This window comes from Rhineura floridana, chromosome 5 (assembly GCF_030035675.1).
Source record: "Rhineura floridana isolate rRhiFlo1 chromosome 5, rRhiFlo1.hap2, whole genome shotgun sequence".
In the NCBI taxonomy this organism is placed as follows: domain Eukaryota; kingdom Metazoa; phylum Chordata; class Lepidosauria; order Squamata; family Rhineuridae; genus Rhineura; species Rhineura floridana.
The window spans coordinates 72,254,912-72,280,120 of NC_084484.1; the positions used below are offsets into that span (position 1 = coordinate 72,254,912).

Consider the following 25,209-nt stretch of genomic DNA (forward strand, 5'->3'; position numbering starts at 1 on the left):
CAAGGAAACAGTTAAGCGCTACTAGCTTTGAGCGGTGAGCTGTCTTTTTAAGATTAGCTGTGTTCTGGACTGTTAACCCTTGGTCAGCTAAATCTTGGGAACCGTAACCACTCCATCGATGCTTCCAAGTTTTTTGAGACTCCTTTTTTCTTTTTCTCCTACATTTGTCCAAAAGTAAAACATAATCGGATGAAACTAGAGTGCCTCACTTCAAGATAAGGACTGTTACATAAAAAGTCAAACTCCAGGATACAATTAGTGGCTCATTTTAACCTAAACATAACATCTACAATCTAGGGCTGTATAGTCAATAAACCTCTTAATATTCTACAAGATGGTGCAAACAAGGAATAAGTGCTATGATATAGTTAACAAAATGGAAGAACTTTCCGGGGGTTCTAGTAAAGAAGGACTCCAATCAAAAATTACACAATTTTTTCCAATAAAAAACCTCTCAAAGCTTAAAAATAACATCAGAGTTTCCAACAATTCTGACACACCGCAAACAAATTTGTCTTGCTCCAATTTAAGCGAGGATTTCAGAGCTGGGGATGCTGTTGACAATTGGCATGATGAACAAATTCCGGTCTTCCTCTATACCCCATCCCTACAAACAGTCCCAAACGGTGGTCAGCAACTGGAATCAGAGGCAAATCTATCGCAACTTTCGATTGATCCCAATAATCCGAGTGAATTAAAAAATCACTCCATTTCAGATAGTGAGAGCTTGCTATCCTCTCACCAAAGTAGAATAGAGAGTCTTCCATCAAGCTCAGACAACAATTTAAAATTTCCTATAGAATGCCAAGGTTCTGCTTTAAATATCTCGCAAACAGACTCACTGTCAAAAAATTTTTTAAGAGCTGCAGATTCAGCAGCAATGGAGGACCTAGGTCACAAACTACTGTTAACGGGGCAGCAGTGCCTGAAACTCAAAATGGACATTGCAACTAAAGAGATTGAGAATATTAAAAACTACATTACTGAGGTAAATACATTATTAATGCTTCTGTTGGAAGAGCAATCTTCATTAAGTTTGTTAGTAAAAAACCTTAGGCCCCCACATAAAGGGGAACAACATCAAAAGGGACCAAAAGGAAAAAATCTTAAACCGATTTGCAAAAGAAAGAAACCCAAAAATACCATTAAAGGAATTTCTAGAAGAAAGAGTAAGATGAATTTTCAGAGGCTCTTTAAAATACTAGACAAGGAGGAACAACTACAGCAGTTGCTACCAAAACAGTGTGGACCTAAAGCAAAAGTGACATCTCCTACAGACATGGAAGCTGCTCAGGATTTACAAAAAGAGGCACCTCCAGCCTGCTCTTCTGGAAATTTATCTGGAACTACCTTAAACAATCAGACCCAGAAGAGTGTTCTTCGGAAGACTTTGAGTCGGAGCTCTGGGAATGTTTCTCGGTCCAATACAGAATTAGTTTCTTGGAATTTAAAATATAACTCTGATAAACTGGCACTACTGAACCTTCCTTGGTCTAGAACTAAAGTGAGCCCCGATATTTGGAAACAAAAAATCTGCAACTTTCTTCTGTCATTGGGGCTAAGGATCATCTGGCCAGATGACATTACAAACGTGAAGTTTTTATACAATTCATCTCCAAATTCATCAGTTATTCTCACTCTCAATTCTTCGGTTATGGCGGCCCGATTGTTTGCCAAAAGAGCCTTCCTAGACAATTATGGAATTTCGGTTCAGAGATGCTTTACAAATATAGCGAAGCCTTTCCCCCTGTTTATTAGGAATGTCTCTTCAAACAACTCCTCGATCATAGAAAAGAAGAATTCTTCTCAGAGGTCAGAAAATGTCTCCTCGTGTAATAAAATCTCTACAGTAAGTAAAAAGCAATTGTCAAATATAAATCAAACTTTATCTAAAAATCCTCCTAAGTCTTCTTTGCCAAAGGAACCAAAGAAACCTGCTGCCCCTATATCGCCTTTATCGTTGAGGCAACTTGAATTTGCAAGTCCAAACTCTATAAATTCCATCGGCTCTAACTTCCTCACTATTGATGCGACTACTTTCCACTCTTCAAACTCTTCTATTGAAGCCTCAGCTCATTCCCTTGAGTCGGCAAATAGCAACTCAATTCAGGAAGAGTTTTTTGATTTTACATGTGAGGGGGAGGAAGAACTGATAAATAGTTTCCCCTCCTTCGAGGATGCTGAACAGACTGAGGTAATTAATAAGCTACAACATTTGTTAAACAAATTAAGGGCCAGAAGAACCGGTTCTAGTTATCTGGAGCCTTATGAACTGGGATCACCGCCTAAAATACACTCAATAAGTCTGAAGAACTCTGTGAGCAACATGCTTCCGAGATACTCAAATGTTTGCAGACCAAATTCATCTTGGGATACTTTAATTCAAACGGATGCCGATGAAAACTGACAATCTTCTTCTTCTCATAGTAATCTAGTATCACTTAAGCTTTTTGAGACCACACCAGAAGGCTGATCCATGTTACTCTTCTTCAGATCTGCTTATCTCTATTGTATGTGATCCATTCAGCTTTTGAGGCTGAACTTTCCTGCTGCATGGATGACCCCTGCCACCTGGTCCGAGAGTCCCAACTCTTCCTCATCTCCAGATCTCGTCAGGTTCTGGGCTTCATTACTGTACATAACAGGGGCTCCAAGTTATCCTTTGATCAGAAATCTTCCCACTGAGGCATGCCATTATTCTTACCTCTATATAATTTTATTATTTCACTCAAAAAGATCATAGCCACAGCCACAGTGTGGTGAGTACAGGCTTTCCAGAGCAAGCACATAAATACTACTTGTCATTGGCAATTTCTAAATCTCTCAAAGTAAGCAAGATCATTATAGCCAATGAAATCCTGCCTATAGTATTATTGCTAATTTCTGAAATCAGCATTTTCCATGAACATACATGAAAGATATGGGTTCACATGCATGTATGTGCTACAGATACACTAACAGATCTGGTAAGAGACATGTCTCAAATTTCATTCTAAGTTTTTTGTGAAACTTGCCCCGTACACCGCAAATGTTTATTTGATGACTCTTATGCAGCACAACGACTCTGCCTTAAGATCTTCTAGGATAAGCATTTCTATATTTTCATTTTATGTATATATGTAAGATAATACTGTCGTTTTACTTCCCCTTTGTATTTTATGCTTATAACAAGACGGGTCAATGACCGTAAAATAAACTGATTTGATTTGCACAAAAGTAATGCTGGAAACATTACAATTACTCCTCAAAAGTAATGAAGTTACTACTCGTTCTATTACCAGCAAAATGCAATGAAGTTACCCACTTGTTACTCAAAAAAGCAATAAATTACAAGTAATTCGTTACTTGTAACAAGTTACTTCCACGCTCTGGTAATAATAACAGTTGCTTAGGAACCAATGTAATTTATATTTGCTTTATTCACATTCACTGACATCGTTTGTAAACTTGTTGCACTTGATCCACAAACTGGGAATTAAATCATACAATGTAAGTCCACAATCTATCATCAATTAGTTCTTGGATACTGTTTGGGTCATAGAAGGAGAAACAATGTCCATAAGCCACAAGAACTACCAAGATAGCAGAGGTCAGGACACCCCAGCTATTTTAAAGCTTTTGTATTTGACAGTGATCAAAGAGGTGAGGAAGCAAAGACAGAGACTAAAAGAAAAAGCTTCTTCTTTCACAGCCAATTAGATATGAAAGGAAATCACCCTTCCTAGTCCTGCAAGAAAGTAGCAGCTAACTAAAAACCTTGTTGTTGTTATACGCCTTCAAGTCGATTATGACTTATGGCGACCCAATGAATCAGTGACCTCCAAGAGCATCTGTTATAACCCACCCTGTTCAGATCTTGTAAGTTCAGGTCTGTGGCTTACTTTATGGAATCAATCCATTTCTTGTTTGGTCTTCCTCTTTTTCTACTCCCTTCTGTTTTTCCCAGCATTATTGTCTTTTCTAGTGAATCATGTCTTCTCATGATGTGTCCAAAGTATGATAACCTCAGTTTCATCATTTTAGCTTCTAGTGATAGTTCTGGTTTAATTTGTTCTAACACCCAATTATTTGTCTTTTTCGCAGTCCATGGTATGTGCAAAGCTCTCCTCCAACACCACATTTCGAATGAGTTGATTTTTCTCTTATCTGCCTTTTTCACTGTCCAACTTTCACATCTATACATAGAGATCGGGAATACCACGGTCTGAATGATCCTGACTTTAGTGTTCAGTGATACATCTTTGCATTTGAGGAACTTTTCTACTTCTCTCACAGCTGCCCTCCCCAGTCCTAGCCTTCCTCTGATTTCTTGATTATTGTCTCCATTTTGGTTAATGACTGTGCCAAAGTATTGATAATCCTTGACAAGTTCAATGTCCTCGTTGTCAACTTTAAAGTTACATAAACCTTCCGTTGTCATTAGTTTAGTCTTATTGATGTTCAGTTGTAGTCCTGCTTTTGTGCTTTCCTCTTTAATTTTCATCAGCATTTGTTTCAAATCATTACTGGTTTCTGCTAGCATTCATTTAAACCTAAGTAGCCTAATTTATGGGCGGTGGTGAGTGAACCCATTTGAAAGTGTATGCCAAAGGAAGGGCTGCCTGAGGTGAAAGAGAAGATGGAACACACATTCCATATAAGGAGCTGATTACTTTAGTATGGGCTCCACAGCAATATCTTAAGGCAGCAAGCAGGCTTAGGGGTGCAGGGAAGGGCAGGGCAGGTGACAAAGTACACACAGTGTTGTCCTCCAATACATTGTCACCACTCCCATCCATTGGCTTCCTGAGACAGCTGCTTCACTCTGTCTAGTGAGAGGGCTGGTCCTGCCCATAGAGATTTTTAAAACATGTTTTTAGGAATATTCTTCAACTTAGGTGAAAAACATTGTTTATTGTTTGTGTCTTATAGCTAGGCCTAGAAGGTACTACTACATAGGCAACCTGTATTAACTCCAGAAGATTCTACTTTCCAAGCATGTATAGGAGACAGTGTTGTACCAGGTTATCAGTTTGGAATCCTAGTCTCAAGATTTTGTTCAAAACTTTGGGGGGGGGAATCTAACCATAGTCACCTCCTGCATCATCCCTCCTTCTTTTACAGCAACACTATTACTTGCTTCACCTGCCACATTCCTCAGCAATTTTGGCTCAGCTCCCACAGCAGAGACCCCAGATATATCTTATCTGCTGTGGTTTCCTCCTTTCCCAATTAAAACAAAAAAACTTCAGCCTTTTCCATTCCACTTCTGCCTGTAATACTGCCCACAATCCACCTAAACCATGGGTGAGGAAGCTGTGGCCCTCCAGATGTTGTTGAACTCCAACTTCCATCAGCTCCAACCAACATGGGAATTGCAGTCCAGCAACATCTGGCTCCCAACCCCTGATGTAAACAAACTGAAAAGGATGAGGGAATTGAGGAAACTAGTTCTTCCCCTGTGGTTCTTATAGGTGCTACTTCAAAAGTGTGGAGAGAGAAAAACCTCTGCTTTGGTTGGGTGAGAGAAACACTAACACATGAAAAAGTGCCTTAACTCTGGATATTTAGCACATTCTCTCAGGATCCCAAAATATGTGACTCTAAATGTGTGCAAGAATTTAAGCATGTGTGTAAGTAGTTTTGTTCTTTAGAGCAGTGGAAGAAGGGAACTGATCAAGGCTGAGACTGAAGCACATGAGTATAGCCTAACCCTTTTTCCTCATGCTGCCCAATGAAAATCACCTGTTCTCCAAAGCTACTGTTAGCTCACATGGGAAGGTCTCATTGACACCAGTGGGAACTTGTGTCCTGGAGCTAATAGTAGCTTTGAGTAGGAGACTTTCATCAGGACTATGACATGTGGGAAAGAGTTGAGCCTCCTTCCTATATACTACAGTCCCAGTTCTGATCAGACACTTCCTTGTGGCTGCTATTTAAAAAAAAAACACTCTCCACATTAAATGTTGCGTGCATTTAAAATCACTTGAGAACATAAGAAAAGCCCTGCTGAATCAGGCCAAAGGCCCACATACTCTAGCATCCCGTTCTCACAGTGGCCAACCACTGGTACCTCTGGGTCCTACCCACTGCTAGCAGATTACCTCCAGGAGGATTCAGCTCTTGATGCAAAGAAAGGTTGTCTACTCTTGCTGTCATTGCTGTAGTATTTTCAAAGCTCTAGAACTGGCTGTTGCCAGGTCAGAAACACAGGTGATATGCACAGGCCAAACCCTGGCCAGGGAACACTGGGTTGGGGGGGGGGGGTCTGGAGCAGATATTTTAGGCATGTGTGTGGAAGGCTGGAGGGCAGACAAGAGAAACCAGAAATCTGTTGGGCAAGGATGTTGCCCTATGTAGTTTCTGTATAGAATCTATATCTGGACATATCTTCACACATTAGTGTGGACACTGCTGCAACAGTCCCATTCTTCTCTCCAGTATACCCTAGTCATTTACCAGAACAGGGCTACAGAGTATACACTGTGCTGTATTCAAATTTATAGTCTCTGAAATTCTAACTCCTTCCAAGGATGACAGCAAATTCCCCACTAACTTTAAAGCATATGTTTTTCATTTTCATTAAATTGTTAAGGTACACCAACACCACAACAGAGATTGTTTCTAATTGGGAGTGAAAGATCTGCCATTTTCCTTTACAAATCAGATTTGTGTTTTATGCCTCAATGAAAATAAATTAATACCATCAGCTGACAACTAATTGGGACACAGCAGAGTACTTAAATATAATTGTTTTGCATGCTTATCTATTTATTATTTGATTTATATCCCACCCTTCCTCCCAGTAGGAGCTCAGGGTGGCAAACAAAAGCGCTAAACACTCTTTAAAACATCATAAAAACAGACTTTAAAATATATTAAAACAAATCATCTTTAAAAACATTTAAAATATATTTAAAAACATTTTAAAAGCTTTAAAACATATATTTTTAAAAAGGTTTAAAACATATTTTTAAAAAAGGTTTAAAAACATTAAAATAGTAGCATTCAAGAACTAAATAATATGAAAACATACGAATACAAAAACAGCTGATTTTCATAGCTTATCTCAACAGGTGTATGTGGTGTATAACCCTGCACACACATTAATAAATAAGTTTTTTGAAAAGGGTGCAATGGCAACACAGAATATACACAGTTAAACTATTTAATAATCTATATAAAACAAAAGGGCCAATTAAGTATTTGATTATTCGGCTGTTGTTTTTAGAACAAAGAACCCAGTGATAAAAGCATGCATGTGACAATTTGATGAAACTGGATGTATTTAGAAGGTAGTGATATAACAGAAATCTAGTTTGAACTAGTGACAAATCTAAATGAAAATTAAACACAACCCAGTTGATACCCCTGTTGAAACTACTCTGTGTTTTGCATTAAAGCCACTGTATCTAGCTGTAGTGCCACATGAAATAATTTTTTAAAAAACTGTTTCCCTAGCAACCAGTTCTGCTAGGGAGGGAAGGGCAAAATGCAAACATCATCTTACATTTGATCTTTTATTTTGAGATAGTGAAATAAAATGACTGAGCAACACTAATGTTCATACAGATACTCTCTTGTCTTTCTCTCCTACCCTTCTTTAGGGCTCCATGACAACCTCTTTTCTAAAATTAGCTCCCTCTTTCTGAACTAAAAACCATGCATAGTAATGTCCCACTTGCTATACTACTTATGCATGGCTATTGTGCAGAATGTTGCCCTAACAGTTGATGATTAGAATGTGATCTAAGTCAGGAAAAGCTCAAGATAAGAATGTGAAGAAGAGTATAAAGTATTCACTTCTTTGGAGAGTTTCAGGAGGGTGGGATGCAGAAGAAGAGAAAGAGAGCATGTATTCATCCACAGAAATAAATGTAAAGATTTATTTCAGGTAAGAATGCTGAATAAGATAGCAAGAATTTAATCACAAGAAAGAAAGAAAGAAAGAAAGCTGGGAAAACATGTCTGTCATCACTTTAACTGTTGTCAATCATTCTTTACTTCCTTTATTTGTGATTTTTGACTGACCAAGAAGGAAAAGTGTTTTTGTAATTACCTCTTTGCTATCCATGAGAGGCACAAGATGAGCTTTTCAACTTTTCCTAGAAATTGCCCTCAAGCTGAGTTTACGTCTCTCTACTCCCACAACCAATTTCAAACTAATGGTTCCCACTAGTATATAAAATGAAATAAAAGACACAAGAGTTATATTTTGAGAACAGACTAGAAAAATTACAGTCGATTCAAATGCTCAGTCATAACGTCATTTACACAGAATTAAGTCCCAAACATTTCCATGCAATTTACATCCAAGTAAGCAAGCTTTCAGCTGCAGCTTAAATTTAGAACTCAGGCTACAAAATGCACCTGTGTGTTTTGACGCTTGGTTAAATAATCACTATTGTCTTCCCTTTAATGTTGCGTTTGTGCTATATTGAGCCATCCTGCTTCATTCAAAGTAGTCAAACATTACTGTGTTCTTTCCGCATTTTTGGATTAATCTCACTTTACTTCCCCCTACCTCTTCAGAAGGTATTTCTTCATTTTCACCTTTCAGAGCGAGTGGCTTGCTTAGCTTTTGTTGCTAAGACAAGCAGTCCCTGTTGCCTTTGTGGTGCATGTGAAAAATAGGATTCTAATATACGTTTCTCACGCACACCCCAGGAGATTTGGAATTAGTCCAGGAAAGTGACAAATCTGGTAACATCAAGAAAGGATGTTGCAAACTGATGAAATGGCTCCCCCTCGCTCAAATACTTTAAATACATCCGAACAGTTTGGTACTACTTCATAGTTTCTTCCCGCCCCCTCCTGACTTTATGAAAAGAGAATTACATTACTTTTCCCACCAAAATTGCCCTTTGTACTGTAAACAGTGCCTCTTCACATACTACGCAGCTGTATTAGGGAAAGGGAAGACAATGCAGCATGTCCTCGGTATCATTAACCAACTTCCCTTCCTCCTGAAGAAGTCTTCTCAATAAGGCAATTACAACAGCATCACAAAACTGGAGAACGGGGAGGGGGGAGAATAATCTTACCAGCTTCTCTTACAGTATGTAGCTGAAAAGAAAATCAACAGCCTCCAGCTGCTGTATCACATGCAAGTCGTCCCAACTGAAAGAACTATCAAAGGCTAGTCTTCTAGGACTGTGTTTAGTTTCTTCTCGGCTCTTTCTCTCTCTCTCTCCCCTCACAAAGCCATTCTCCTATTCCCTAATCCTCTCACAGGAAAAAGCAGCACAAACCAAACGATTTCAGCAAAACGATTGGGGGAGGGGGAGGGGCAGGGGGAGGGCTGGAGGGGGAGGGGGAATGTGAGAGATTCTGCTGGCATTCAAGCATCACAGTACGTTAATCTCCAGAGCAGGGATCCAAACAATGTCGCCTACACACATTTGTGCATCAAGCTCCACATTCCATACCAATAATGCTTCATGACAAGGCATAAAACCCCAATTCATCAACATCTCAGCTACTGTTTCGAAGACACACCCTTAGAAACGTTTTGAACTTCTGTGGGGTTTTTTAATGGGCTTCATTATTTCACTCCCTCCATTAGACATTAATTCTTGATTAGTGGCTTTCTAAAGCTGATAATGAACCTAAGCTATCTGGCTACAGTTTTGTCCCCCCAACCACCCCCTTCAGTCTCAACAGAAATTGAAAGGTTTTAAAAAGTAATATACATAAGACCTACATGTTTCTTTGGTAATGGTCTGAGGTAAAGTGAAGTATTTTACTTCAAAATTCAGTGGAAAAGAGACACACACAATAGCTTTTTGGTAAACTGTAAAGGCCACATAAACTGACAGAACTTTTAGAACATGTCAAGAATTTACACAAGTTTATTGAAATTTCAAACTTGAGAATTTCTTTTCCAAAATGAGAAGTGACATAAACTAAGCATCTGAAAAAGCAGATGGCACAATTCCACCTCATAAATGAGGGTGGTTAGCCTTCAAGTAATAATTTATGAGAACACCTCCCCCTTCATGGTCTGCACTCAGCAGCATGCCATTTGAGCCTTTCAAGCAAAATAAATAGACTTCAAATCACCAGCTTCAAACACACTAACAGTTACTAGTGCTATTTCAACCTGACACAAGCTACTTTGTTTGCCTGTGACCCTGTACAGAAAAGTGGATGGTTTGATGGATGAGGTTCCCTCCGTTCATAATATAGGTTGTGACTTCATAACTATTTTCAAACATGATTGTTCATCCCAAGCCAAAACAAAAAAAATGATCCATAAAGCTATTTTAAGTATAAAAACTAAGCAAGCAGATGGCAGCTAAAAAGCTAAAAGATCTTCATGATGGGGATATGCTCTTTCTCTCTCAAATCTGTGTGGGAGGAGATATCTAAAGTGACTTTACTAGGAGATGAGGTTATGTCATCAACCTCCAAACAAAGCTTAGTTTAGCCCAGAAAACAAGAAGCTTCAGCAAGGTAGATTTTGTTGTACAGGTACCAACAGGAAGCATGCAATCTTTTTTGAATTTTTGCTTATAACACTGCTTTTAAAAGTTTCACCATTAATTTTACAAAAGCTGTAAACATGCAGTTTAAAATGTACACATATTCATTAATAAATTAATGACAAGCCTGTTTAATAATCTCACAAACCAATTAACACATGGGTTTTACAGGCCTCCTCTTCTGTTATGTAATGCTTCAGTCATAATCTTTGTACTAAAATGGACTTTGAATACATTTCTTAAGAGACAGAAGCCATTGGCCACTTACACCAATCTGTTCTTATTAAAGAAAGTGGACCTATACCATTAAATGTTCCCTAGGACCAGGCCACATAGATTGGCTTGTACTAACATAGCCTACACTAGAAGGACCAGCATCTTTAGACTCTTAAGTTAATACAATGCCCTTCCAGGGAGCCCATTGCTAAGCCCTGAAGCTGCCTCCTCCTCCTCCTAAGTGCTGTTGTGACTCCCCTCTGAGACAGCAAAGAGTAAGAGACAGGGCAAAAAAGGAAAAGGCGCAATGACCCCTATATGTCTTGTCCTCTCCCTTTGAGAGGGAGTGCAGCTTGGGTCGGGGGAGAGGTAAGAGAATGGGCAGGTCAACAGTGGTGGGAAGGAGGCATGAACTCACTCCAGTAGTGTGGCACACTAAGAGCTTCTTGCCCACAAAAAACAAGGACAATCACACTGTATAGCAGTACCTCATGTAAGCCAAACAGGGGAAATCTGTTCTATTCTGTTATGATCCCATTATGGCCTATCAGCTGAGATAAAGAGAATTGCTTAGGAACTAAAATCAACCTAGTAAAATATTTGGCTTTCCCCCCTTTTGAAGAGCTGTCCCCATACCATATTTCAACAGCTTTTGAAAGCCCTATTTCCTAAGCAGTTTGCTTTGTAGCATGAGTGCATAAGGGAAGAGCTTCTGTTCTACATGAAATACAAGCCTAAAATCTGATTGGCTCATGGTTCTTCAGATGCTGATTATCAAACCCATATCATTTCACCAACATAACTAGCTGTAAGATAGCTTGAAAGCTCTTATGATAGTACATAAGAGGTTTTCCACTTCTGCTCACTACACTACTCCCTATGCACCATAGCAGATTTGCCTGCATCTTGATAGGCAGCACTACATTGGGCCACACAGAAAATAGCCATCCAACAAGTTGTATTACTCATCTTTTATCCTTTCACCCTTCCCACTAGGCAGAGTGAAATTCCCAACCATGCTGTAGGCGAAAACTCAATTCTCAAGCAGAATGTACAAAATAGCATGAACAAGCAGGTTGCCCTATTTGCTGTATACTACTTATTATACAGCCATGAGAGTGGCTGTATACTATAGTCAGCATGGATTTTTCACATTCCACAATGTTAAATTGAAAATAGCCCCCATGCCATTCTGATGCTTCCTATAAGATCATTTTAAAACAACAGCTTATAGTCCTGAACTCAGAAACGCTTGCTTAACAACCCTCTAAGTTTTCATGGTGATACACAAAACAGTCAAAGGGAATCAAGAGTTCAAAGTGTAAAAAGAGAGAGAAAACAGACCCCTTTTGGACTTTTTTCTGTCAGAGTTCCCATAATCTGTTGAAATTAATTAAAAATCAGCCATGTTCACAGAGTACCTGTAATCCTATTACTGACCTTGCCCCATACTCTGACCTTCATCTTCTGCAGTATAAAAAATACCTGGCTGATTTTTAATTAAGAACTTTTGGCTTGAACTCAATGATAATGTTGGGCATGCTTAGTAAGAACCAACTGTCAGTGTTCTAAAAGCCAGACTCATAGCTGCTGGGCTTGCCTAATCAGGGGCCACACCCAAACCAGACTTTGATTTGATTTGACTCATAAGGAGGCCCGGAGGGTGGTGACAAGATCTAGGGCCTTCTCAGTGGTGGCCCCCAAACTGTGGAATAGTCTCCCCGAGGAGGTGCGCTTGGCGCCGACACTATTATCCTTCCGGCGCCAAGTTAAAACCTTCCTCTTCTCCGAGGCATTTTAATCTCAATTTAAGTTAATTTCAATTTAAGTTAATTCAATTTTAAATATGTTGTAATTGATTTTAGTTTGTGTTGTTTTTATATGCTCTGTTGTATTGTACTGTGTGATTTTATTGTACTTGTGATTTTATTGTACTTGTGTTCACCGCCCAGAGAGCTATTGCTAGTCGGGCGGTATAAAAGTTGAATAAATAAATAAATAAATAAATAAAAGAATCCTGGGAAGTGTAGTTTGTGAAGGGTGCTGAGGGGAGACTCCTATTCCCGACAGAGCTCCAGTGGCCAGAGTGGTTTAACAGTCAGCCACTCTGATTGAAGCTCTTTGAGTGGAACAGGGCATGCCCTAAGCAACTCTCAGCACCTTTCACTAACTACACTGCCCAGGATTCTTTGGGAGAAGCCATGACTGCCTAAAGTGAAATAACAGTCTGTTGTGGATGTGGCCAGGGACAGCTTTGGTTTAAATTTGGGTAGAAGGCTACATGTGCCTGCCGTACACTCACCATATGCTCAGAGGCACATGTTACCAAATTCTTCCAAGCTACACATCAAGTGGATTGGACTGTGAAAGACCAACCCTAATTGTGTTTGCATTTTGACAAATTTGTAGGGCAGTACAATATCTCAGAAAGGAGATCAGGTTTCCTGCTCCCCTGGTGCATTCACTATAGCTGCCCAATTTTTCTGGTTTTTAAAGTTTGATAGAAATATCTGTTAGCTATAGGTATATTCTTAAACTGCAAGGATTTTTGCCTGTTAGTGAATAGCCTGTAAAGACGACACTCTCCAGGCTCCGTGGTATATCTGCAAAATGGCAAAACTAATTGTAAGGCCCTGAGATTTTCAAACTGGGGATCTGGCACTGGGGTACACCCTGCACCACAGGGCAGCATTCAGGCAGAAAGAACCATTGACCTGATATCTGCAATGCCAGCACTGTAAATGGTAACTGAGTGTACTAGTTTTCTGTCCAGTAGGCATAGGTGACATGAAGAGACAAGAAGATCCAGAGGCTAACAGAGCACACCTTACTGTAGGAAAACGTATGCAGTGCCATGCACTTCGCATGCAAGTATCCTTGGAGCTGCATTTCCTCTGATTCAGTTCTGTGTACACAACACAACATCTGTTTCACAGATAAATACAGATAAAAACTTTTATAACTGAATAATAACAGCAACGTAATAAGAATTAATATTTATTTGGACCATACAAACTAGGAGCATAACTGAAATCTGTACAATCTGTACAAAACTAGAATCAAACTAACATGTCTATAGGTTTATGCTCAAAATAAGGCAATGTTTTCTTAAAGGTAGGTAGAAATTTGGGGAATAAAGCTACCATCCAAAAAAACCCTGAATCATGTGTAGGAAGGACAAATGTGACACTACATATGACCCATATACTGGACAAACCAGCCACCTAATAGGTGATAGCATGATGGTAGAAAGGAACTGAATCTGATACATGCTATACAGGAATGGATCTGCTTCATTCAGGCTGCAGCTATAACTAAGGGCAGCCAGTCACTTTCTGCTATGCTTGCCTGGGGCACCAACATGTAAATAAGAAAGATACCAATTTCAAAATTATTTTGGCAACATTTTATTGTACTAATATATAGCAAATAAATTTGGCTTAAGGATGTGCTAATGGAGAAACAAAGATAGTGAACATCCCAGCAAGCAAACAACTAACATCAGCTGGTTATCAACATGTTTTTCCTGTACTCCCCAAAGGAAATAAATTTTTCTCTTCTTCTGCAGAAAGTCAGCAAAAAGATATATAAGGCCATCAAGTCCAACCCCCTGTTTAATGCAGGAATCCATATCAAAGCATTCTCGACAGATGGCTGTCCAGCTGCCTCTTGAATGCCTCCAGTGTCGGAGAGCCCACTACTTCCCTAGGTAATTGGTTCCATTGTCGTATGGCTCTAATAGTTAGGAAGTTTTTCCTGATGTCCAGTCAAAATCTGGCTTCCTGCAACTTGAGCCCATTATTCCGTGTCCTGCACTCTGGGACGATTGAGAAGAGATCCCGGCCCTCCTCTGTGTGACAACCTTTCATGCACTTGAAGAGTGCTATCATAACTCCCCTCAGTCTTCTCTTCTCCAGGCTAAACATGCCCAGTTCTTTCAGTCTCTCCTCATAGGGCTTTGTTTCCAGTCCCCTCCCTGCCCTCCTTTGAACCTGTTCCAGTTTGTCTGCATCCTTCTTGAAGTGCGGAGACCAGAACTGGACGCAGTATTCAAGATGAGGCCTAACCACTGCTGAATAGAGGAGAACTAATACTTCACGCAATTTGGAAACTATACTTCTGTTAATGCAGCCTAATATAGCATTTGCCTTTTTTGCAGCCACATCACGCTGTTGACTCATATTCATCTTGTGATCAATGACAATTCCAAGATCCTTCTCACATGTCGTATGGCTGAGCCATGTATCCCCCATCTTATAACTGTGCATTTGGTTTATTTTTCCTAAGTGTAGAACTTTGCATTTATCCCTGTTGAATTTCATTCTGTTATTTTCAGCCCAATGCTCCAGCCTATCAAAATCACTGTGAATTTTGTTTCTGTCTTCCACGGTATTAGCTATGCCCCACAATTTTGTATCATTTGCAAATTTGATAAGCATACTCTGTACCTCCTCATCCAAGTCTTTAATAAAATTACTGAAGAGCATGGGGCCCAGGACCGAGCTCTGTGGTACCCCACTCGTTACTTCCATCCAGTTTGAGAAGGAACCATTGATGAAAATGTCGACCCAGTGTGTGGCAGCTGTGAAAAAGGCAAATTCCATGCTAGCGATAATTAGGAAAGGTATTGAAAATAAAACAGCCGATATCATCATGCCGTTGTATAAATCTATGGTGCGGCCGCATTTGGAATACTGTGTACAGTTCTGGTCGCCTCATCTCAAAAAGGATATTATAGAGTTGGAAAAGGTTCAGAAGAGGGCAACCAGAATGATCAAGGGGATGGAGCGACTCCCTTACGAGGAAAGGTTGCAGCATTTGGGGCTTTTTAGTTTAGAGAAAAGGCGGGTCAGAGGAGACATGATAGAAGTGTATAAAATTATGCATGGCATTGAGAAAGTGGATAGAGAAAAGTTCTTCTCCCTCTCTCATAATACTAGAACTCGTGGACATTCAAAGAAGCTGAAGGTTGGAAGATTCAGGACAGACAAAAGGAAGTACTTCTTTACTCAGCGCATAATTAAACTATGGAATTTGCTCCCACAAGATGCAGTAATGGCCACCAGCTTGGACGGCTTTAAAAGAAGATTAGACAAATTCATGGAGGACAGGGCTATCAATGGCTACTAGTCATGATGGCTGTGCTGTGCCACCCTAGTCAGAGGCAGCATGCTTCTGAAAACCAGTTGCCGGAAGCCTCAGGAGGGGAAAGTGTTCTTGCACTCGGGTCCTGCTTGTGGGCTTCCCCCAGGCACCTGGTTGGCCACTGTGAGAACAGGATGCTGGACTAGATGGGCCACTGGCCTGATCCAGCAGGCTCTTCTTATGTTCTTATGTTCTTATGTTCTTATGTTCTTAAGCACTCTTTGAGTACGATTCTGGAGCCAGCTGTGGATCCATCTGATAGTTTTTCCATCCAGCCCACATTTAGCTAGCTTGCTAACCAGAATATCATGGGGCACTTTGTCAAAAGCTTTGCTGAAGTCGAGATATATTATGTCCACAGCATTCTCACAGTCTACAAGGGAGGTTACCCGGTCAAAAAATGAGATAAGATTAGTTTGGCAGGATTTGTTCTTCATAAATTGGTTCCTAGTAATCACTGCATTGTTTTCAAGGTTCTTACAGATTGACTGCTTTATAATCTGCTCCAGAGTTTTTCCAGGGATTGATGTTAGGCTGACTGGTCTGTAGTTTCCCGGTTCCTCCTTTTTGTTCTTTTTGAAGATAGGGACAACATTAGCTCTCCTCCAGTCATCCAGCACTTCACCAAGTCCTCCACGATTTCGCAAAGATAATAGACAGTGGTTCTGAGAGTTCTTCAGCCAGTTCCTTCAATACTCTAGGATGCAGTTTATCGGGCCCTGCTGATTTGAACTCATTCAAAGTGATTAGGTATTCCTTGACCGTTTGTCTGTCAAGCTCAAGCTCCAATCCTGCCCCTTCTACTTCATGTTTCTCAGGAGAGTCATAGACCCTTTTTGGGGAGAACACTGAGCCGAAGTAGGAATTGAGCAGTTCTGCCTTTTCTTTGTCATCTGTTATCATTTTGCCTTCCTCACTGCGTAGCTGTGCCACCATTTCTTTTCTCTTTGTTTTACTATGGATGTACCTGAAGAAAGGCTTTTTGTTGCTTTTAGCATCCCTCGCTAGCCTCAGCTCATTCTCAGCTTTAGCCTTCCTGACACCATCCCTGCAATTCCGTGATACCTGCCTGTACTCTTCCTTTGTGGCCTGGCCTTCTTTCCACTTCCTGTATGTGTCTTTTTTTTGTTTTCAGGTCATCTCTAAGCTTTTTGTGAAGCCACATTGGGCTCTTCTGCTGTTTCCTCCCTTTTGTCCTTATTGGAATTGCTTGCCATTGCGCTTTTATAATTTCTTTTTTTTAGAAACTCCCACCCATCTTGGACTCCTTTTCTCATTAGGGTCGCTTGCCATGGAACCATACTTACAATTGTTCTGAGTTTATTGAAATCAGCTTTCCTGAAGTCCAGGGTGCGCGTATGGCTACTCTCAGCTTTTGCTTCTGTTAAAATCAAGAGTTCAAGCATGGTGTGGTCACTTTCCCCCAGAGTTCCCATAACTGCCACTTCATCCACCAAATCATCTCTATTGATTAGAATCAAGTCCAGGATAGATGATCCTCTGGTTGCTTCCTCCACTTTCTGTAGGAGAAAGTTATCTCCAACACAAGTCAGAAATTTCTTGGAGGCGCCGTGTTTGGCAGAATTTGTCTTCCAACAGATATCGGGATAATTGAAATCCCCCATTACTACTACATCATGCCTCCTCGACACATTGGCAATTTGCTTTTTTTAAATTGCAGCAATTGTTTATAAATTTGCATGTATACATATCAGTTAGCATATTCAAATTCAAATATCTGTATACAGATTTGTGTTTTCTTGTGCCCCTTTTTTGATGATGTTCTTCTTCTCTTTTGGCAAAACCAAAAGTGCCAAAAACACTTGAAGAGAGACACTGCTTACAAGTGTCTGTACGTTAATGCTAGAAGCCTCCGAACCAAGATGGGAGAACTGGAGTGCTTGGTCTTAGAGGAGAACATTGATATAGTGAGCATAACGGAGACCTGGTGAAATGGAGAAAACCAGTGGAATACGGTTATCCCTGGATATAAACTATATCGGAAGGACAGGGAAGGGCATATTGGTGGCGGTGTTGCTCTATACGTGAAAGAAGGCATTGAATCCAGCAAGCTCGAAACCCCCAAAGAGGCGGACTCCTCCACAGAATCATTGTGGGTGGTGATACCATGCCCCAGGAGGGATTTAATACTGGGAACGATCTATCATCCCTCTGATCAAAATGCTCAGGGAGACCTTGAGATGAGATATGAAATTGAAGAAGCATCCAAACTAGGAAATGTGGTAGTAATGGGTGACTTCAACTACTCAGACATAGACTGGCCACATATGTGTTCCAGTCACAACGAAGAAGCAAAATTTCTAGATATTCTAAATGACTATGCCCTAGACCAGTTGGTCATGGAACCGACCAGAGGGACGGCAACCCTGGACTTAATCCTCAGTGGGGACCAGGACCTGGTGCGAGATGTAAGTGTTGTTGAACCGACTGGGAGCAGTGACCACAGTGCTATTAAATTAAACATACATGTAAATGGCCAATTGCCAAGAAAATCCAACACAGTCACATTTGACTTCAGAAGAGGAAACTTCACAAAAATGAGGGGATTGGTAAAAAGAAAGCTGAAAAAACAAAGTCCAGAGGGTCACATCACTCGAAAATGCTTGGAAGTTGTTTAAAAACACTATATTAGAAGCTCAACTGGAGTGCATACCGTAGATCAGAAAAGGTACCACCAGGGCCAAGAAGATGCCAGCATGGTTAATGAGCAAAGTCAAGGAAGCTCTTAGAGGCAAAAAGTCTTCCTTCAGAAAATGGAAGTCTTGTCCGAATGAAGAAAATAAAAAAGAACACAAACTCTGGGAAAAGAAATGCAAGAAGACAATAAGGGATGCTAAAAAAGAATTTGAGGAGCACATTGCTAAGAACATAAAAACCAACAACAAAAAATTCTATAAATACATTCAAAGCAGGAGACCATCTAGGGAGGTGATTGGACCCTTGGATGATAAGGGAGTCAAAGGTGTACTAAAGAACGATAAGGAGATTGCAGAGAAGCTAAATGAATTCTTTGCATCTGTCTTCACAGTGGAAGATATAGGGCAGATCCCTGAACCTGAACTAACATTTGCAGGAAGGGATTCTGAGGAACTGAGACAAATAGTGGTAACGAGAGAGGAAGTTCTAAGCTTAATGGACAATATAAAAACTGACAAATCACCAGGCCCGGATGGCATCCACCCGAGAGTTTTCAAAGAACTCAAATGTGAAATTGCTGATCTGCTAACTAAAATATGTAACTTGTCCCTCGGGTCCTCCTCCGTGCCTGAGGACTGGAAAGTGGCAAATGTAACGCCAATCTTCAAAAAGGGATCCAGAGGGGATCCCGGAAATTACAGGCCAGTTAGCTTAACTTCTGTCCCTGGAAAACTGGTAGAAAGTATAAAGCTAGATTAACTATGCACATAGAAGAACAAGCCTTGCTGAAGCAGAGCCAGCATGGCTTCTGCAAGTGAAAGTCCTGTCTCAGTAACCTATTAGAATTCTTTGAGAGTGTCAACAAGCATATAGATAGAGGTGATCCAGTGGACACAGTGTACTTAGACTTTCAAAAAGCGTTTGACAAGGTACCTCACCAAAGACTTCTGAGGAAGCTTAGCAGTCATGGAATAAGAGGAGAGGTCCTCTTGTGGATAAGGAATTGGTCAAGAAGCAGAAAGCAGAAAGTAGGAATAAACGGACAGTTCTCCCAATGGAGGGCTGTAGAAAGTGGAGTCCCTCAAGGATCGGTATTGGGACCTATACTTTTCAACTTGTTCATTAATGACCTAGAATTAGGAGTGAGCAGTGAAGTGGCCAAGTTTGCTGACGACACTAAATTGTTCAGGGTTGTTAAAACAAAAAGGGATTGCGAAGAGCTCCCAAAAGACCTCTCCAAACTGAGTGAATGGGCAGAAAAATGGCAAATGCAATTTGATATAAACAACTGTAAAATTATGCATATTGGAGCAAAAACTCTGAATTTCACATATACGCTCATGGGGTCATGAACTGGCGGTGACAGACCAGGAGAGAGACCTTGGGGTTGTAGTGGACAGCACGATGAAAATGTCGACCCAGTGTGTGGCAGCTGTGAAAAAGGCAAATTCCATGCTAGGGTTAATTAGGAAAGGTATTGAAAATAAAACAGCCGATATCATCATGCCGTTGTATAAATCTATGGTGCGGCCGCATTTGGAATACTGTGTACAGTTCTGGTCGCCTCATCTCAAAAAGGATATTATAGAGTTGGAAAAGGTTCAGAAGAGGGCAACCAGAATGATCAAGGGGATGGAGCGACTTCCTTATGAGGAAAGGTTGCAGCATTTGGGGCTTTTTAGTTTAGAGAAAAGGCGGGTCAGAGGAGACATGATAGAAGTATATAAAATTATGCATGGCATTGAGAAAGTGGATAGAGAAAAGTTCTTCTCCCTCTCTCATAATACTAGAACTCGTGGACATTCAAAGAAGCTGAATGTTGGAAGATTCAGGACAGACAAAAGGAAGTACTTCTTTACCCAGCGCATAGTTAAACTATGGAATTTGCTCCCACAAGATGCAGTAATGGCCACCAGCTTGGATGGCTTTAAAAGAAGATTAGACAAATTCATGGAGGACAGGCCCATCAATGGCTACTAGCCGTGATGGCTGTGCTCTGCAACCCTAGTCAGAGGCAGCATGCTTCTGAAAACCAGTTGCCGGAAGCCTCAGGAGGGGAGAGTGTTCTTGCACTCGGGTCCTGCTTGTGGGCTTCCTCCAGGCACCTGGTTGGCCACTGTGAGAACAGGATGCTGGACTAGATGGGCCACTGGCCTGATCCAGCAGGCTCTTCTTATGTTCTTAATGTAGGTCACCCTGTATGGGAAGCTGGCTCAGAAAACTACCACCTTAGCTAAATTAGCGAGACCCAGTGTGGTGTAGTGGTTAGAGTGTTGGACCTGGGAGACTAGGGTTCAAATCTCCACATTGCTATGAAGCTCACTGGGTGACCTTGGACCAGTCACTGCCTCTCAGCCTCAGAGGAACGCAATCATAAATCACCTCTAAATACCGCTTACCATGAAAATCCTATTCACAGGGTCGCCATAAGTTGGAATCGACTTGAAGGCAGTCCATTTCCATTCCAGCTAAATTAGCAGCATTTACTGGGCTTAAATTAGGATACCTGATCTAGACAGTGGAGCATTACTGTTAGATTTCTAGGAAGAAAACCAACTGATGGGTTAAGAGAAAGGGCCATTGCACCCAGATTGTGGAATACTTTATCCTTTAAGGATTGATTTGCACCCTTTCCCTGCTGTGTTTCACTGGATGATTAAAAGCTCTATTCTGACAGGTTTTTGCTTTGTACGGTATATTGTTTTCTATGAAAAGCTCTTATTTTATCTCTTGAACCTTTACCAGTTTTATTATATTGTTATTTTATGGAATGTTGCTGTATTTCATAGTTTATTTTAATAGCTGTTGCCCACCTTGAGTGATTATGACATTGTGCTGTGAATTGCATGTTGGGATTTGTAGCAAAAGACATGAAAAGGTCCTGGGAAGAACAGAACAGGAAGGATAAGGTTGGAGTGTTTTTATTTATTTATTCCATGTATATACTGCACCATAGCCAAAGCTCTCTGGGCGGTTTACAGCAATTAAAAAAATTAAAAACAAATATACAAATTTTAAAGCACAAAAAACATTTTAAAAAACACAATTTTTGAAAAAGGGTGGCGTTTAGTAGTTAGTTTCAGTTCTGGATGAGTTGCTGGAATAAAGAAGATTCAAGTATTTGTCTCTGGCCTTTTTGAATTTCCTACAATACAACAATTTGGTAACAGAGGTGGGATGGCGCTTTTGCCTTTGCCTTCACCATCACCTTTCTTTCAAACCTCAGGTGACCCTGGGATTTCATTTACTTCTTGGATTAGAATGTTTTATACTTATGTGCTAGTTATTCATGATGAGGAGTTTCCAGAGGCAAGGAAGTGTACATGACTTATACATTGCTTGGGAGCAGAAGCTCAGAGAATCTTTTATAATTTGTCTGTTGTGGATGATAAACATGAGACAGCTTTGAACTTTTTTGTGCCTACAGTTGATATTATGGCATATTGTGGCAGAATGCTATAAATTTATAAATACTATAAATTTTGTCAGTGGGGACAGAAGCATGGAGAAAATGTAGATCAATATATTGCTGTTTGAAGAGAATTAGTTGTTACTTGTAATTTTGGGGTTATGGCAGATAAAATGATTTGGGACCAGTTGATAGAAAAAACAGGGATGCCTCGCACCAGGGAACGCGCCTCTTGCTAGAACCTGATCTTACCTTACAGAAGGCCATGACAATTGCTAGCCAGATAGAAACTGCAGTTGGCAGAAGCAAAGTTAATGGGTCAAAGCATCACAGAACCAGTACATGTTGTCACTTCCGGGAAGGGTGACTTTGCTTGTGCCTGCTTTTGAGACGGGCTCCCGCCTCACAAGAAGCTTTTTCAGATATAAATCAGTCAGAACATTTTTTTTTTTGACTGATGAAATTTCTCCCGGGCAGGGAGAAATGTAGAGATCAACCTCAAAAGCCTGTTTTTGTTGGGAGGACTGGATTTCATTAATTTATGAGAAAAGGTCCAGCCAGCAATGCCGGACGGACTTCCGAACAAGCTCTATCTGATTAACGCGACACGTTTATCTTTTCTTCAAAGAGAAAACGGACTAACAGGCAAGCACCCTTCTTTCTATCTTTTTTTTTTACTTGGTTTAAGTTGTTGCAGCAAAAAGAGATTTGTCAAATGAATCAGCTTTAAAGAACTTCTGGGTGAGCTATAACTCTTCTCTGTTATTCACGAAATTAACAGCTTATCTCTGCTTCTATTGCAAAAAGCTGTCCTGGAAGTGCATTCTAAAGATATAAACAGAAGAGGGATTTCTATTCCGAGGAGAAAAAAATAAAAAATATGAACTTTGGAACATTATATTGTCTGGGACTATTCTCTTTTTGGTCTATTTTATTTTGACGAATCTGCTTCTTCACGATGCCACTAACTGTTTTGATGCTGGGAACTAAATTTGTTTTGTATTCTTGAACATAGAGAGATAAGGCAGGCTGCTCTGTTTATACTGTGATGTCATCAAGCCTGGAATATTAACCCAACTGTTGCTGAAATAAGAAGTGGTTCTTCTTTATTTTTGTTTTGTTTTGTTTTCGTGGTTTTAAAAATGGCAATCAAGAAAGTGGCTGAGAATCTGGAAGTAATTATGTTTCAGAAAATAATGGATGAGATTGAGATAACGAAACAAACCCTGCGACAGGGCAGTAAGGAGCTGAAAATTGAACTGAGCAAAATGACGCAGGAGCTTAAAGAAATAGGGGATCCTGTGAGAGAGGAGAATGAGATCAGAGATGAGAAAAGAAAAAATAAAGGGAAGATACAAGCCCTGGAGATTGGAACAAATGTGGAATTGGAAAAAGATCTGGAGTTTATGGATATTAGAAATAAAATCTACTGTTTGGAATTTAACATTATCTCTGAAGAAATTAATGAAGATATTAGAGGTAAAGTTATCAATGGCTTGGATAATTTTCTGGACTGGAATGACGTGATGGAGATTGATATAGAGAAAATCTATGGAATTAACTGCAGCCATGTGACTGACAATGGAAAAACTCTCAAGAGATGAGCCAGTGCATTTTGTAAAAAAGAAGAACAGAGATATGACTTTACAACAATATTTCAGCAACTTATTCAGAATCGATGGCAAGAAAATATTTGGGATAGAGGAAATTCCCATCAGACTCTTATTATATGACTATGGCTATGACAGCAAGATTATTATGGAATACTGATAATGGAAGATTGGACACTGAAATTACTGGACTTAACAGGACTATTGAAGATGGAAGATGGAATTAATATGGATAATGGAATAATGGCTATTGAAATTATTGGACCTAACAGATTTTGATGAGATGGATTAATCGATATGTTTATTTGGACTATGGTTATGACAATAAGATTATTATTATTATTAACGAGATGGGTTAATCGACATGTTTATTTGGAGAAAAATTGATAGATATATTTCTTAAAGAATTGAAACCTCTCTTTGACTTTTTGTGGAAAGAATAAAGGAATGTTTATGAGATTTGATGATTAATTAAGATAACTACTGGAGGAAAGTGATTTTATAATATAATTTAAGAGACAGGATTGTTATATATTGTAGACCTATAACTGATCTGCGACAAATGGGAAGTCAACATTTTATTTTTTTGTTTAATCATTTTTGTTTTTTGTCTTTGAATGTTTTATGATTTTGTTTTGTTTGTTTTATGAAAATTTGAATAAAAATTATTGTAAAAAGAAAAGAACCAGTACATGTTGTGTAACCTTTGCAACTGCAGAAAACAAGATCTTTGGACAGTTTTAAAGATGGTGCAAATAAGAGCTTGCAGCCTTCAAAATGTGCACAAATGCTACTGCTGTCGATCAATACAACATGCAGCAAATTATGCAAACTGCCCTGCAAAGAAAGCCCAATGCAGACAGAGCAAAAAGAAAGAACATTTTGTATGTTCTGCCAGAGTACCTAGTCTCTGCAACCAATAAATGAAGTTGCTGTACCAGACGTTACTATTTTGAATGTGGATGATCTTGTTCAGATCTCTTTGGTGGATAGACTGACATGCATTGTAACAGTGTTTGCTCCAGCAGAAAATAATTCTCAGAACATTGAGCTGATTTCAGATACAGGCTCTGCAATTTCCATATTACCCAAGTCAGTTTACATGCAATACTTTAGTAGCTCACCACTTACAGCGCCTAACTGTGTCTCAAGGAATCCAATTACAGTCCTTGGATGTCTAGCAGCAAAAGCAGCATTTGAGAAAAATTCTGTGGCAGCTGAATTTTATGTTGTACCAGAAGGAACTCCCATTCTGGGCAGAGATATTTTTGTTGCATTGCATATGCAAGTACTTAATAGGACTCCCTCAATACCTTCCAGTACGACAGAGTCAGCATCACTTGCAACTATAATCACCCACAGAGTGGAGGAAGCTGTGGTGTGCAAAGGGGTTCATTCACAGAGTTAAAATTAGAGATAATGTGAAGCCAATACAACAGAAGCTACGTCGGTTACCATTTTCTGTGAGAGTGGCTGTATCATAACAACTTAAAAAAATAGTACAGAATGACATCATTGAGGCAATTGATTCATCTGAGTGGATTTCTCCAGTTGTGGTGATACAGAAGAAGACAGGAAGTATTTGTCTCTGTGTGGATCTGAGGGAACCAAACAAGGCAGTGGTAATTGATAGCCACCCACTCACTCATACAGAGGAAGTCTTCAGTGAACTTGGGGGGGGGCACGTTATCCTCAACCTCTGACTTAC

The 25,209-nt window shown here is 39.9% G+C and overlaps 2 protein-coding genes across 4 annotated transcripts in view; one reads left to right on the top strand and one right to left on the bottom strand.

Annotated features, from left to right (window-relative positions):
- The window catches only part of MID1 (midline 1), a 363,233-nt gene that overhangs the window by 237,523 nt on the left and 100,501 nt on the right, over positions 1–25,209 (bottom strand). The window contains exon 1 of one of the 3 annotated variants that reach the window (XM_061627091.1): positions 9,024–9,191. The exons of 1 other annotated variant lie outside the window; for it this stretch is intronic. The gene's annotated coding sequence lies outside the window, so the exon portion shown is untranslated. Of the gene's footprint in view, positions 1–8,503; positions 8,578–9,023; positions 9,192–25,209 lie in introns of those variants that run through there. One more of the 3 variants, XM_061627096.1, reaches the window with a different exon arrangement.
- On the top strand, positions 335–24,909 carry LOC133386067 (uncharacterized). Its single transcript, XM_061629692.1, has 3 exons — positions 335–2,194; positions 2,494–2,634; positions 24,478–24,909. Exons 1-3 carry the CDS (start codon positions 335–337, stop codon positions 24,907–24,909), a joined length of 2,433 nt encoding a protein of 810 aa, XP_061485676.1.